General features: G+C 44.5%; 1 protein-coding gene and 1 pseudogene across 1 annotated transcript in view; one reads left to right on the forward strand and one right to left on the reverse strand.

Annotated features, from left to right (window-relative positions):
- LOC144679287 (thioredoxin domain-containing protein 6-like) overlaps positions 1-14,653 on the forward strand; it is an 83,751-nt gene that overhangs the window by 13,745 nt on the left and 55,353 nt on the right. Inside the window, exon 2 of the mRNA XM_078539668.1 lies at positions 11,899-11,936. Coding sequence (XP_078395794.1) covers positions 11,904-11,936 — 33 coding nt within the window. The 5' untranslated portion in view covers positions 11,899-11,903. The remainder of the gene's footprint in view (positions 1-11,898; positions 11,937-14,653) is intronic.
- LOC144679286 (small ribosomal subunit protein uS19 pseudogene) lies at positions 10,385-10,858 on the reverse strand (annotated as a pseudogene).

The raw sequence follows: 14,653 nt of genomic DNA on the forward strand, positions 1-14,653 counted from the left end.
ATTAGAATAGTTAGGTACTTGTTTGACTGGCACAGACTCAATGGGCTGAAGGGCCTTTTTCTGTGCTGTAGACCTCTATGACTCCGTGATCTTTAACATGAGCAAATAGCCTGTGGCTCTTCTGTACAGTCGTCTTCTTTCTTACTTCCTTAGTTCTTAGTGATCTGTATTCAAGGTACCACTACACATCCAAGTTACATTCTACTGTTTTGGATATGGAGATCATCATTCTATTGACTTGTTGATCGCTGCTCTGCTTGACAATATCATCCAAAAACACTTCAGTGGCAGAATTTTTCATTCCCACACCAACAGGTTTGTAGGCGTGGGTGGCCATAAAATTTCTCAAAGTTCTCAAATCCTCACCACTCCTGCACTGCTGACCTCATTAGCTACCTTCAGCCATGCCCTGTTGGTGAGCCTTGCCAGCTTTCCGTGGCCACTGGCAGGGAACAGAATGTTTCTTCTCTCAGTCACCACCACGAGCAGCATCTCCAGTCTTGCATCCAAATAACAGGCCTTCCCACCTGGCTCCTGCCCACTCTGATCTCTCTACAATTTTATGCTGGGACAGGTGAGGGCGGGGCCCGGCCCACCTGCCTTTGCCCCATTTGAGGCCCTTAAGTGGCCATTTATTGACCACTTAAGGGCTGTTTCCCCCCAACCTCAATTTTCAGGTTGGCAGGAGGTGTTCAGGGGTCGGGGGAAGCCTGAAAAGTGAGTCTGCACAGCCCTGTACGTAACATCCAGCGCCCCTCCCAAAAGGACTGGCCCCCACAAGTCCTCCCAACCCAACCCCATTCCCCCCTCGGCCTTTCCACCACTCAGCCCCTTGGGCCTCACCTCCCCACCCCGTCCTGAGACCCCCAAAACATACCTGGTCCTGGACTCCTGGGACCTAGGCTCTGGGAGCTGCTTACAGTCCGAGTCCTGTCCACTGCAGCTTCTGGCGTTTCAGGGACTAGAGAGCTGCCAGCTAATCAGATTGGCCAGCAGCTCTCTAAGACGGGACTTCCTCCCGAATGAAGAGCGGAAGTCCCACCTACAGCCGATTAACGCTTGTTGGAGCGTTAAATGGCTACGGGGCTAGCAGTATTGCAGGGATATGTTCTCTTCAACTTTTCAGATGGTCGGAGGGGAAACCCCACCATCCGAAAAATCCAGGCCCAGGTTTCATACATATGCTGACGTCACCCAGTTCTATCTCACCACCACCTCCCTTGACCTCTCTCCTATATCCAGTGCGTCACACTGCTTGTCCAACATCCAGTACTTGATGAATAAAAATTTCCTCAACTAAATATTGGGAAGACCAAAGTTACTGCGGCGAACTTTAATTTGCAAGAGCTTTGCAAGGGTTTGGGAGCGGGTGTGGGGTTAAAAGTGCAGGAATTGACAAACACAGTTCCAACCTACTGACTTTTTTCTTTATTCTTTCATGTGGGTGTGGGTGTCGTTGGCAAGGGTGGCATTCATTGACAATCCCTAATTGCCCTTGAACTGAGTGGTTTGCTAGGCCATTTCAGAAGGCAGTTCAGAGTTGACCACATTGCTGTGGGTGTGGAGTTCACATGTAGGCCAGACCAGGTAAGGACAGCAGATTTCCATCCCTAAAGGACATAAGTGAACCAGATGGGTTTTTACTGACAATTGATGGTAGTTCCATGGTCACTGTTACTGAGACTAGCTTTATATTCCAGATTTGTTAACTGAATTCAGAAATCATCAGTTGCCATGGTGGGATTTGAACCTATGCCCCCAGACCATTAGCTTGGGTCTCTAGATTGCTAGTCCAGCAACATTACCACTACACCATCCACCCCCCCCTCCCCATCCCACTTCTGCATTTAGCCACAGCAAGTTAGGTTGCATTCATGCAAGCCTCTCAGAAGAGGCAGGTTGTCAAATTCTAAGATAAAAGCAAAAAACTACGGATACTGGAAATCCAAAACAAAAACAAAAATACCTGGTCTGGCAGCATCTGTGGAGAGGAGCACAGTTAACGTTTTGAGTCCGCATGACTCTTCAACAGAACTGAGGAAAAATAGAAAAGGGGTGAAAGGGGTGGTTTAAGGGAGGGGTGGGACAAGAAGAGCTGGATCACTGGCCCTCTATCCAGCTCTTCTTGTCCCACCCCCCCTTAAACCAGCTTATATTTCACCCCTTTTCTATTTTTCCTTAGTTCTGTTGAAGAGTCATTCGGACTCGAAACGTTAACTGTATTCCTCTCCACATATGCTGCCAGACCTGCTGGGTTTTTCCAGGTATTTTTGTTTTTGTTTAGGTTGTCAAATTCAATGTGTTAATCACTCAATTACAGTGTTATTGACATGGTTTAACATGCAAAATAACCATGGATGCACAAGCTTCTTTTGCTTCCTGGAACTTGCCAGTGAAAGCAAGCTGAGAACACAGCGGCAATTGAAGGGGCTGAGAATGTGACAAGGAAATATGCCAATATGTACTGAAACCTCACAACTGCTTTCTTGCCTGACTTTGTTCACATCACTTGTGCTCTCAGGTTACTTTAACAACTTTGGAGCTTATTTTCATAACTTTGGAGGTTTGTACATCTGATGTCCATTTTGGAGCTGTGACCTATTAGATCAGCACAGGTGCTGCATATACTGTTTAACTTTGGACCTCAGCTGAGAACCAAGGAAACAGACTTTGAGGCAAGTGCTCACCTCCATGTCCCCTTTCACCCTCTCATGGCCCACCCCTGCCTTCCTGCTAACAATGAACTGCTGCAAATCAGTAGGGTGATGAAGGTTCAGTGCTGGGATTTCATGAATTCTATTTAAGGTGGCATTCATAGTGTGCACGCCATTGGTGAGAGCCTGCATGCAATCGTTTGATTGCTGAATTTGATGTTCCGTGCAGGTAGCCACTCTTTCCATGGATGAAGACATAATCTCAAAGACCAGTGACATCATGTCATTCATGCTTGAGACCAATTCCTCCAATCCCTCTCAAGCATACAAGAAGGAGAAACTAAATTAGAGTATGAGAGAAAACAAGCAAGAAATATAAAAACAGACAGTAAAAGCTTCTACAAGTATATAAAAAAGAAAAGAGTAGCTATAGTTAGCATTGATCCCTTAAAGGAATTAATAGTGGTAAGCAAGGCAGAGACTTTGAATAATTATTTTGTATGTGTCTTCACTGTAGCAGACACAAAAGCATCCTAAGGATATTAGAAAATCAAGAAGCAAAGGAAGGGAGGAGCTTAAGACAATCATGAGCACTAGAGAAAAAGTACTAGGAAAACTAATGGGACAGATATTTGACCTACAACGGAAACAGGGGTTAAGGGAGGCAGGAAGGAAAGTGATGCCTGGGTATTTCCATTAATTGGGTGGACACCCCTTTTCCAAGGCTAAAAATGTAATATTAAAATGATCCAAAAGGCTAGAAACATGGAGTCATGTGATGTGACCCATTAATGAGTTAATTGCAGCCTCACAAACAGTTTCTATGCTTCTGGCTAAAATCCATTGTTTCCCTTAGGTGACTGTTAACATTTTTTCGGGGAGAATGAGTTTCGCCGTCTCGGTGTTTGCTATCGTTCTGGCTGGGCAAGTCAGTTTGTCTGTTAGTCGTCTAGTTTTGTGATTATAATGTGGTCTTACAGTGGGGTGTGAGATTCCACAAGGACGTAAGTGGAACTGTTTTGTTCTTGTAGTCTCGGTTGGAACCTTCCAGAACAGATGGCCAATTTTGTGAGTCATGTGACCTGTAGCAGCCATTTAGTTGTTCAGATGTCTATTTTAAAATAACACAAAAGAATACAGTTTTGGATTTCTTTTCATGTCTTATTGGCATAACAATGGTAACCCCCCCCCCCCCCCCCCCCACCCAGGATATTGATAGTGGGAGATTCAGCGATGGTAATGCCATTGAATGCCAAGGGAAGATGGTTAGATTTTCTCTTCTTAGAGATGGGTCATTGCCTGGCATTTGTGTGGCGCAAATGTTACTTACTACATATCAGTCCAGGCCTGAATGTTGTCCAGGTCCCATTGCATATGGACATGGACTGCTTCAGTATCTGAGGAGGCGTGAAAGGTGCTGGACATTGTGCAATCATCAGCAAACACCTCTACTTCTGACCTAATGTTGGAGGGAAGGTCATTGATGAAGCAGCTGAAGATGATTGGGCGTAGGACACTACACTGAGTAATTTCTGCAGCGATGCCCCAGGTCCCAGGACTGAGATGATTGACCCCCAACAACCAGAACCATCTTGCTAGGTATGACTCCAACCAGTGGAGTGTTTTCCCCATGGTCCCCATTGACTCCAGTTTTATTAGGGCTCCTTGATACCACACTTTGTCAAATGCTGCCTTGATGTCAAGAGAAGTCACTCTCACCTCACCTCTGGTGTTCAGCTCTTTTGTCAATGTTTGAATCAAGGCTGTAATGAGGTCAGGAGCTGAGTGGCCCAGGCAGAAACCAAGCTGAGCATCGTGATCAGGTTATTGCTGAATATGTGCTGTTTGATTGCACTGTCGTCGACACCTTCCATCACTTTGCTGATGATCAAGAGTAGACTGATGGGACTGATGTTTGCAGTGGAGTTCCCAGGGGTCAATGTTGGGACCCTTGCTCTGCCTGATATATTAATGACAGATCTTGGTGTACAGGGCACAATTTCAAAATTTGCAAATGATACGGAACTTGGAAGCATAGTGTAGAATTTCAAAAGGACATAGATCTGTCAGTGAATTGGGCGAACAAGTGGCAGATGAAGTTCAATGCAAAAAAGTGCGAAGTGATTAATTTTGGTAGGAAGAACAGGAAGAGACAATATAGAACAAAGAACAAAGAAAAGTACAGCACAGGAACAGGCCCTTCGGCCCTCCAAGCCTACGCCGATCACATTGCCCGTCAACTAAAACATTTTGCATTTCCGGGGTCCGTATCCCTCTATTCCCATCCTATTCATGTATTTGTCAAGCTGCCTCTCAAACACCACTATCGTACCTGCTTCCACCACCTCCTCTGGCAGCGAATTCCAGACACTCACTACCCTCTGCATAAAAAACTTGCCCCGCATATCACCTTTATAGTTTTCTCCTCTCACCTTAAATCTATGTCCCCTAGTAATTGACTCTTTCACCCTGGGAAAAAGCTTCTGACTATCTGCTCTGTCCATGCCACTCATAATTGTGTAAACTTCTATCAAGTCGCCCCTCAATCTCCATCGCTCTAGTGAGAACAATCCAAGTTTCTCCAACCTCTCCTCATAGCTAATAACCTTCAGACCAGGCAGCATCCTGGTAAACCTCCTCTGCACCCTCTCCAACATCTCCATATCCTTCTGGTAATGTGGCGACCAGAATTGCATGCAATATTCCAAGTGTAGCCTAACCAAGGTTCTATACAGCTGCAGCATGACTTCCCAGCTTTTATACTCAATACCCGTGCCAATGAAGGCAGGCATGCCATATGCCTTCCTGACTACCTTATCCACCTGCGTTGCCACTTTCAGTGACCTGTGGACCTGTACACCCAGATCCCTCTGCCCGTCGATGCGCTTAAGGGTTCTGCCATTTACTGTATAATTCCTGTAGACCTTCCAAAATGCATTACCTCGCATTTGTCCGGATTAAACTCCATCTGCCATTTCTCTGCCCAAGTCTCCAACCGATCTATATCCCGTTGTATCCTTTGACAATCCTCTTCACTATCTGCAACTCCTCCAACCTTGGTGTCGTCTGCAAACTTACTAATTAGCCCAGTTACATTTTCTTCCAAATCATTTATGTATACTACAAACAGCAAAGGTCCCAGCGCTGATCCCTGGGGAACTCCACTAGTCACAGCTCTCCATTCAGAAAAGCACCCTTCCACTGCTACCCTCTGTCTTCTATGACCAAGCTAATTCTGTATCCATCCTGCCAGCTCACCTCTGATCCCGTGCGACTTTACCTTCTGTACCAGTCTGCCATGAGGGACCTTGTCAAAGGCCTTACTGAAATCCGTGTATATAATATCCACTGCCCTTCCATCGTCGATCATCTTTGTCACTTCCTCAAAAAACTCGATCAAGTTAGTGAGACACGACCTCCCCTTCACAAAATCATGCTGCCTCTCACTAATACGTCCATTTGCTTCCAAATGGTAGCAAATCCTGTCACGAAGAATCTTCTCCAATAATTTCCCTACCACTGATGTGAGGCTCACCGGCCTGTAATTTCCTGGATTATCTCTGCTACCCTTCTTGAACAATGGAACAACGTTGGCCATTCTCCAGTCCTCTGGGACCTCACCCGTAGCCAGTGAGGATACAAAGGTTTCTGTCAAGGCCCCAGCAATCTCCTCCCTTGCCTCCCTCAGTACTCTGGGGTAGATCCCATCTGGCCCTGGGGACTTATCCACCTTAATATTCTTCAAGATGCCTAACACCTCTTTTTTGATCTCAACATGATCCAGCCTATCTATACATTCTTCCCTAGACAAATCGACCGCTATGTCCTTCTCTTTGGTGAATACTGATGAGAAGTATTCATTCAGTATCTCTCCCATTTCTCCTGGCTCCACACACAGATTCCCACCTCTGTCCCTAAGTGGGCCCACCCTTTCCCTGGCTATCCTCTTTCCCTTTACATATGTATAAAAGGCCTTGGGATTTTCCTTAATCCTGGTTGCCAGAGACTTTTCATAACCCCTTTTAGCCCTCCTGACTCCTTGTTTAAGTTTCTTCCTACTTTCTTTGTATTCTCCATGGGCTTCATCTGTTCCCAGCCTTCTAGCCCTTACAAATGCTTCCCTTTTCTTTTTGACTAATCTCACAATATCCTTCGTTCTCCAAGGTTCCTGAAACTTGCCATGCTTATCCTTCATCCTAGCAGGAACATGCCGATCCTGAATTCTTAACAACTGACGTTTGAAAGCCCCCCACATGTCAGTTGTTGATTTGCCCTCGAACATTCGCCTCCAGTCTAGATTCCTAAGTTCCTGCCTAATATTGTTATAATTAGCCTTCCCCCAATTAAGCACCTTAACCCGAGGACTCCTGTTATCCTTATCCACCAGTACCTTGAAACTTACTGAATTATGGTCACTTTTCCCGAAATGCTCTCCTACTGAAACTTCGACCACCTGGCTGGGTTCATTCCCTAATACCAGGTCCAGTATTGCCCATTCCCTAGTCGGACTATCTACATATTGTCTCAGGAAGCCCTCCTGGATACACCTTACAAATTCCGCACCATCCAAACCCCTAGCACTAAGTGATGCCCAGTCAATATAGGGAAAGTCAAAATCACCCACCATAACAACCCTATTGCTCTTACATCTTTCCAAAATCTGCCTACATAACTGTTCCTCAATCTCCCACCGGCAATTGGGAGGCCTATAGTAAACCCCCAACATTGTGACTGCACCTTTCCTATTCCAGAGCTCTACCCATATTGCCTCACTGCATGAACCCAACGAGGTGTCCTCCTGTCGTACAGCTGTGATATTCCCCTTAACCAGCAGTGCAACTCCCCCACCTCTTCTACATCCCTCTCTATCCTGCCTGAAACATCTAAATCCTGGAACGTTTATCTGCCAATCCTGTCCATCCTTCAACCAAGTCTCTGTAATAGCAATAACATCATAGTCCCAAGTACTAATCCAAGCTCTAAGCTCATCTGCCTTGCCTGTTATACTCCTCGCATTGAAACAAATGCACTTCAGACCTCCAGTCGCACTGTGTTCAGTAATTTCTCCCTGCCTGACCTTCCTCTTAGCCCTAATGGCCATATTCACTGGTTCCCAGTCCTTTATTTCACCGGTTGACCTATTGCTCTGGTTCCCACCCCCCTGCCATACTAGTTTAAACCCTCCCGAGTCACACTAGCAAACCTCGCAGCCAGGATGTTGGTGCCCCTCCAGTTTAGATGCAACCTGTCCTTCTTGTACAGGTCCCACCTGCCCTGGAAGAGATCCCAATGATCCAGATATCAGAAACCCTCCCTCCTACACCATCTGTTCAGCCACGCGTTCAGCTGCACTATCTTCCTATTTCTAGCCCCACTGGCACGTGGCACAGGGAGTAATCCTGAGATTACAACCCTAGAGGTCCTGTTTTTTAACTTTCTGCCTAACTCCCTGAACTCCCGCTGCAGGACCTCGTCACTCTTCCTGCCTATGTCGTTAGTACCAATGTGTACCATGACCTCTAGCTGTTCTCCCTCCCCCTTCGGAATGTCCCGTACCCGATCAGAAACATCCTGGACCCTGGCACCAGGGAGGCAACATACTATCCTGGTGTCTCTTTCATGACCACAAAAGCCCCTGACTATAGAGTCCCCTATGACAATTGCTCTTCTGTGCTTTGACCCCCCCCTGCTGAACAACAAAAACAGACTACTCTGATTACTGTTGTTGATTTCCCCTGATAGGCCATCCAAAATGGTATACCTGTTAGAGAGGGGGACAGCCAAAGGGGATTTCTGCACTGACTGCCTGCCCCTTCTAGTGGTCACCCATCTATCTGTCTGTACCTTGGGTGTGACCACGTCTGTAAAACTCCTGTCAATGACGCTTTCCGCCACCTGAATGCCCCTAAGTGCATCCAACTGCTGCTTCAACCGATCCATGCGGTCTGTGAGGAGCTGCAATTGGGTGCACTTCCTGCAGATATATTTGTCCAGGACACTTGAAGCGTCTCAGATTTCCCACATCCCACAGGTGAAGCACTTCACCCCAGCAACTGCCATTTCTAGAACTATTTAATAAATTAATTTAAATCTAATAACTGCTTCTTGACTCCTTATTAACTATACGTTCCCTAGGGCTAGACTTCTACTATAAATGCTAAATTCTAAGAACAGTAATCCCCTGATTCTGGTCTAGATACCCTCTACTTATTAAATAAGTGATTCATTTATTTGGTTTAATTAGTTTAACAATGTTTTAGTTTCAAATTCAGTGTAGATTCTCTACCAGCCAATCAGATCACAGATTTACCGTGAAGTCACTTTAAAATTTTTTTTAAAAAAATCCCCGAGGTCCGCGAATCCTCGAGGTCAGGTTTTTATACTCACCTCTCTGGAACTCCGCCCTCCGACTCTGCTCCCTGGAACTAGGCCGCGAATCCCCGAGGTAAGGTTTTTATACTCACCTCTCTGGAACTCCGCCCTTCGACTCTGCTCCCTGGAACTAGGCCGCGAATCCCCGAGGCAAGGTTTTTATTCTCACCTCTCTGGAACTCCACTCTGCTCCCTGGAACTAGAATAGAATAAAGGAACAACTCTAAAGTGGGTGCAGGAGCAGAGGAATGCACATAAGTCATTGAAGGTGACAGGACAGAAAGTGGTTAATAAAGCATACGGTATCCTAGGCTTTATTAATAGGGGCATAGAGTACAAGAGCAAGGCGGTTATGTTGAACTTGTACAAGACACTAGTTCAGCCCCAGCTGAAGTATTTCGTCCAGTTCTGGGCACTGCACTTTAGGAAAGATGTGAGGACATTGGAGAGAGTGCAGAAAAGATTCCAGAAAATGGTTCCAGCGATGAGGAACTTCTGTTACATAGAAAGATTGGAGAAGTTGGAACTGCTCTCTTTGGAGAAGGGAAGGGTGAGAGGGAATTTGATAAAAGTAATCAAGATCATGAGCGAACTGGACAGAGTGGATAGGGAAAAATAGTTCCCTCCCGTGAAATGAGCGAGAACAAAGGCACAAATTTAAAGTAATTGACAAATAAAGCAAAAGCAATATGAGGAAAAGCTTTTTCACGTAGCAAGTGGTTAAGGTCTGGAATGCACCGCCTGAGTGTGTGGTGGAGGCAGGTTCAATTGAGGCATTCAAAAAGGAATTAGAATGTTAACTGAAAAGGAAGAATGTGCTATATTATGGGGAAAAAGCAGGAGAATGCACTCTGTGAATTGCTCATTTGGAGAGCCAATGGGCTGAATGGCCTCCTTCTGCACTGTAACAATTATGTGATTCTGAAACAGTTACTTTAATTATATGGATCAAAGGTATCAAGCAGCTCCCTGACTCAATATATTTATCTGGCAATAGGTGAGTGATGGAGCAGGAACGTTTCATGATAAGTCCCTAGACTTACAGCATGTTAGCTCATCTCAGCTGGGATGGTCGTGGAAAAATACAATTCCCAGCTACTCTATTTCTAGTCCAGAACCACTAAGCTACAGTAACAAATTCCACTCAAAATCACCCACCATCCTGACTTGCTATTTATAAAGTGGGATCAGTGAAATATATTAGATACCACTGATGGCAGCCTTCCGTCTTGTAAGAAGGTGGTTTTCGTGGTAGCCAACTATGTTAAGCTTTGCCTGGGGTGGCTTAGGAGCCCCACTGTGGCATAGCTTGTTAATGTTGAATTTAATTTTATTTACACAACATTTCCATCGTAAACTGTTTACTTCAGAGGGATGAACCTGGAGAAGTGAGTGGCACCGATACCAGGTCTGCCGTGCTTGAAGGCTTGTAGGTGATGGAGAACTCTCCAAGATAATCGCCAATCATTTCATGCTTGATTTCAACCTGGTTAAAGGTTTTCCCATTGTACACGCCAACCATGCTGCCGACCACCTCTGGGAGGATAACCATATCCCGAAGATGGGTCTTGACAACCTCTGGTTTCTCCATTGGAGGAGCTTCCTTTTTCGCCTTGTGCAGTTTTTTCAGGAGGGACTGCTGTTTGCGGCGAAGGCCTCTGTTCACACGCCTACGCTGATGGGCACAGTACAACTGCATCAGCTTTTCATAAGACATGTCGAGAAGCTGATCCAGGTCAACACCTCTGTAGGTAAATTTCCTGAAAGTTCTTTTCTTCTTCTGTTCTACTTGGTCAGCCATTTTCACCCGGTCTCGCTGGAATTGTGTCGCAATGAAATGCATGCTTTAAATTGGTAATAAAAGCACAGCTGTCCCCAATTGGGGAAGGATCATTGTCAGAGTATATAAACCAGTTCACTCTGAGTGTCTGAGAAGAGGTGTCAGCTGTGGCTCAGTTCATAGCACCCTCGCCTTTGAATCAGAGAGTTGTGGGTTCATGTCCCACTCCCGGAAACCAAGAACTGAGTGTCTGGGAGCACATTCCTGGCTAGCTCAGCCGTTAGAGCATGTGAGTCTTAATCTCAGAGTCGTGGGTTCGATCCCCCAGCTGGGTGCTGTTTAAAAAATCTGAGTGTCTGGGAGGAAATGGTAGTGAATTTGCTTTGCTGTCTTGGAAACAAAACTTGTTTTAAGGTACAGGCTAGCTTCAGACTCATTCTTCCTCAATATACAGTTATTGAATTTAACTGCTTCTGCTTATATGCTGCAGAGGAAGATAGTGGGCTGAGAAAGCGCAAGATTCACTGGCCTCTGTTTTCTTCGGACTCTCTTGGCCAGCTGAGCTTTTCATTTCAGCTTGCCTCTTCCAGTGCTCTTTGAAACAGTCAGCTGCAGTCATGACAGTCAGCAACTGCCTCTTGGCTGTTAGTGTCAAAATCCACCATCTTCATGTCTTGCTTGCAGATGTCCATGTAACAAAGGTATGGACGCCTAAGAGGTTGTGACCCAGTAGTCAATTTGCTGTACAGGAGGTCTTTGGATATCCAGCCAAAGAACATGGCCAAGGCAATGCAGATATTTTAGATACCATTACTGTTCTTTCATTCTTGCTGGGTATTCTGGAATTTTCTACATGGACTATAGAAGTTTAAAGAGATGACCCACCACAACTTTCTCAAGACACCTGTGTTGGGTGATAAATACAGCCTTGCTAAAACTTCCACATCCTTAATTATTCTAATTTGCTCTTTTGTCATACAAAAAAAATGAGAATTGCAAAAGAAATTAGGAACTTTAAGATACCCTTGGAAAATTATTATAAAAGGCAATAATTATCACAATTTAGTGTTTTTGAATACTTGTTTATTTCAGATAAGATGGCTGGCAGGAAGAAGGAAATTCAAATTCAGGTATGAGCCAGTTCATCTAGTTTAAATGAAATTTTGAAATCTTGATAAATTACCAATAACCACATCTTTCCCCTACCAGACACCAATACACAATGAAATGGAGTGGAACGAAATGTTTGAAGCAAAAGGCTTATCAGGTTTGCTTATATCTTAACTTTGGATGTGGTTATCATCCTGAGTCACTAAATGTGGTAATCTTTATAGCATTTATTCCTATTCAGTTAATTTTGCTGGCAGTGTAAGACAATAGGCTAGAAATGACTGTTGGTGGTGATATTATCACATGATCACTTAAACCCTTGTACTAAGCTCTTCTCTCTGCGTTATTATAATGCTGACCTCTTTATTTTAATACAAAAGTAAAATACTGCAAATGCTAGAAATCTGAAATGTAAACAAGAATTCCAGAAATACTCCACGTCAGACTGCATCTTTGGAGAGGATCAGAGTTAACATTTCAGATCAAGATGACCTTTCATCAGAAAGGTCATCTCGACCTCAAACACAGGGCTGGATTTTCACTGTTGAATCAGAAATTTCCCGACTGGGTGTACCAACCCTGGGGTAAGTGCCGCAAAAGGCACAATTTTCATTCCAGGGATTGCAGGAGCAGTAGACTTGGGCCTGCTGTCCACAGGCACAGACTGGAGGTGACCACAGGGGCTGTCGAGTGGTGAGGCAGACTGTTTGTTTAAAACGTCCGCCTCAGTTCTCTTGGACTTCGTCCCAGTTACTTTCTTATACATTAGTCTCACCACCCACCCCCCCCCCCCCACCAAACCACATCCACTTCACATGCCCACCCACTTTCCCCCAGTGACCCCTCACACCCTTCATGCCAACTATAATGGTTATTTGAAAAGACCCAAGGTGCAGGGTTACGGGGAAAAGGCAGAAGAATGGCACTAAGTGAATTGCTCAGTCAACAAGGCAGTGCAGACACGCTGGGGCGAATGGCGTCCTTCTGCGCTGTAACAATTCTGTGATTTTATAGCACTGATATGCCTATTCACCCAGTATGCACTCTGTAGAACCAATGAACCCTATAGTAACAATGGTATGCATGAAAATACTTTAAAAAGCAGTCATTCATAACTTTCTTAAAAGAAATGCTGCTGCAACAACCCTATAGAAATGTAAATCAACCAGATCTTTAAAATATCAATAACAGAAGCTATAAGCACTTGACACCACTTTATTTGTGTGATTAAGTATTGAGCCATTGACAAAATAGATCTAAGAAAAAAGCTTGAACTTCCAATCAAACAACGTTTTCCCTTCTGTGCATCTGTTTCAACAAAGTTGTGGATGCCTGGGCTCTCAGCCAAGTCCCATTATGCATGCTCGGCACTGAGGAAGTGAGTCAGGTCACTGAAGGTTATAAAGTTTTGTTTCTAAGGGGGAAGTATTCCCTTACCCCTCCAATGAAATAAGTAAACAAAATTAATATTTTAAGATATACTGGATCAGTTCAGTCACTGATGGCGGCTGATAGTCTGGTAAAAGGAAAGATACTGATAGGAACAGTTCATGGGAGGTATGAGCCTGTTTTCTTATATGAAGTTAATCTACAAAATGACTTAATATACCACCACCTGCAAGTTCCCCTCCAAGCCACACATCATCCTGACTTGGAAATATATTGCTGTTCCTTCACTGTCACTGGGTCAAAACCATGGAACTCCCTCCCAGGCACAGTGGGTGTACCTACACCACATGGACTGCAGCGGTTCAAGAATGCAGCTCATCACCACTTTCTCAAGGGCAAGTAGGAATGGGCAATAAATGCTGGTCTAGCTGGCGATGCCACATCCCATGAGTGAATTTTTTAAAAAGTTGTTACTGTGGGAGTTGTTCCTAATTTGCCCATTGAAGGGATAGATTCTTATTGGGAAACATTTGGCAGGTGATATGGCATTAGCACCTCCAAGAGTTTCGCAAAAGCCGAATGAAGTGAGCAAAATTGATATTATGCAGGGAGAACTTCCTGTATTGTTCCCAGATTATATAATAATGAGGTCTTGGTTTTGTAAGATGAGGTAGGATGAAGCAAAATCAACTGAAAGGGAGGATGATTCAGGTATTCAATCAGCTAGGACTTTTTCTCAGGAAGTTGGATGAGGATAAAAACCATGAAGAATAAGGTTGACTTATTTAGTTGATCATCTTCTTTAATTGAGGCCCAGCAGGTTGATGGTGGTTTGCAGGGATTCTCCCAGACATCATATTCTAAGGAAGATTCGGGAAAGGTTCCTGAATCACCTTAAAAATGACATATTAATGAGACAATGGAGACCTCTTCAAAGATCAGCAGTTGAGAAGTAGACCGTAGTCCATCAAATTGCTGTCCCTCCTGGTTATCACAGGGAAATTTTAAGGATTGCACATGGGATTCCGATATCAGGTCATTTAGGATTAAGAGAGACTCAGGCTAAAATAATGAAACATTTTTACTGGCTGAGATTGTGTAGGGTTGTGGTTGAATTCTACAATCACATATCAAATGGTTGGACCCAAGCCATCAAATAAACCTGTTCTATTGATCCCTATACCTGCTTTCGATTAATCGTTTAATAGGGTTCTAGTGGAACTTGTGAGATCCTTACCTAAAACTAAAACGGGGTATCAATATCTTTTAACTATCAATAATTTATCTAAAGGGTTGCCAGAGCCCATTCCCGAAAGAAAGATGACTGCATTGATAGTAATTGACGATT

This window comes from Cetorhinus maximus, chromosome 4, assembly GCF_964194155.1.
Source record: "Cetorhinus maximus chromosome 4, sCetMax3.hap1.1, whole genome shotgun sequence".
Lineage (NCBI taxonomy): Eukaryota > Metazoa > Chordata > Chondrichthyes > Lamniformes > Cetorhinidae > Cetorhinus > Cetorhinus maximus.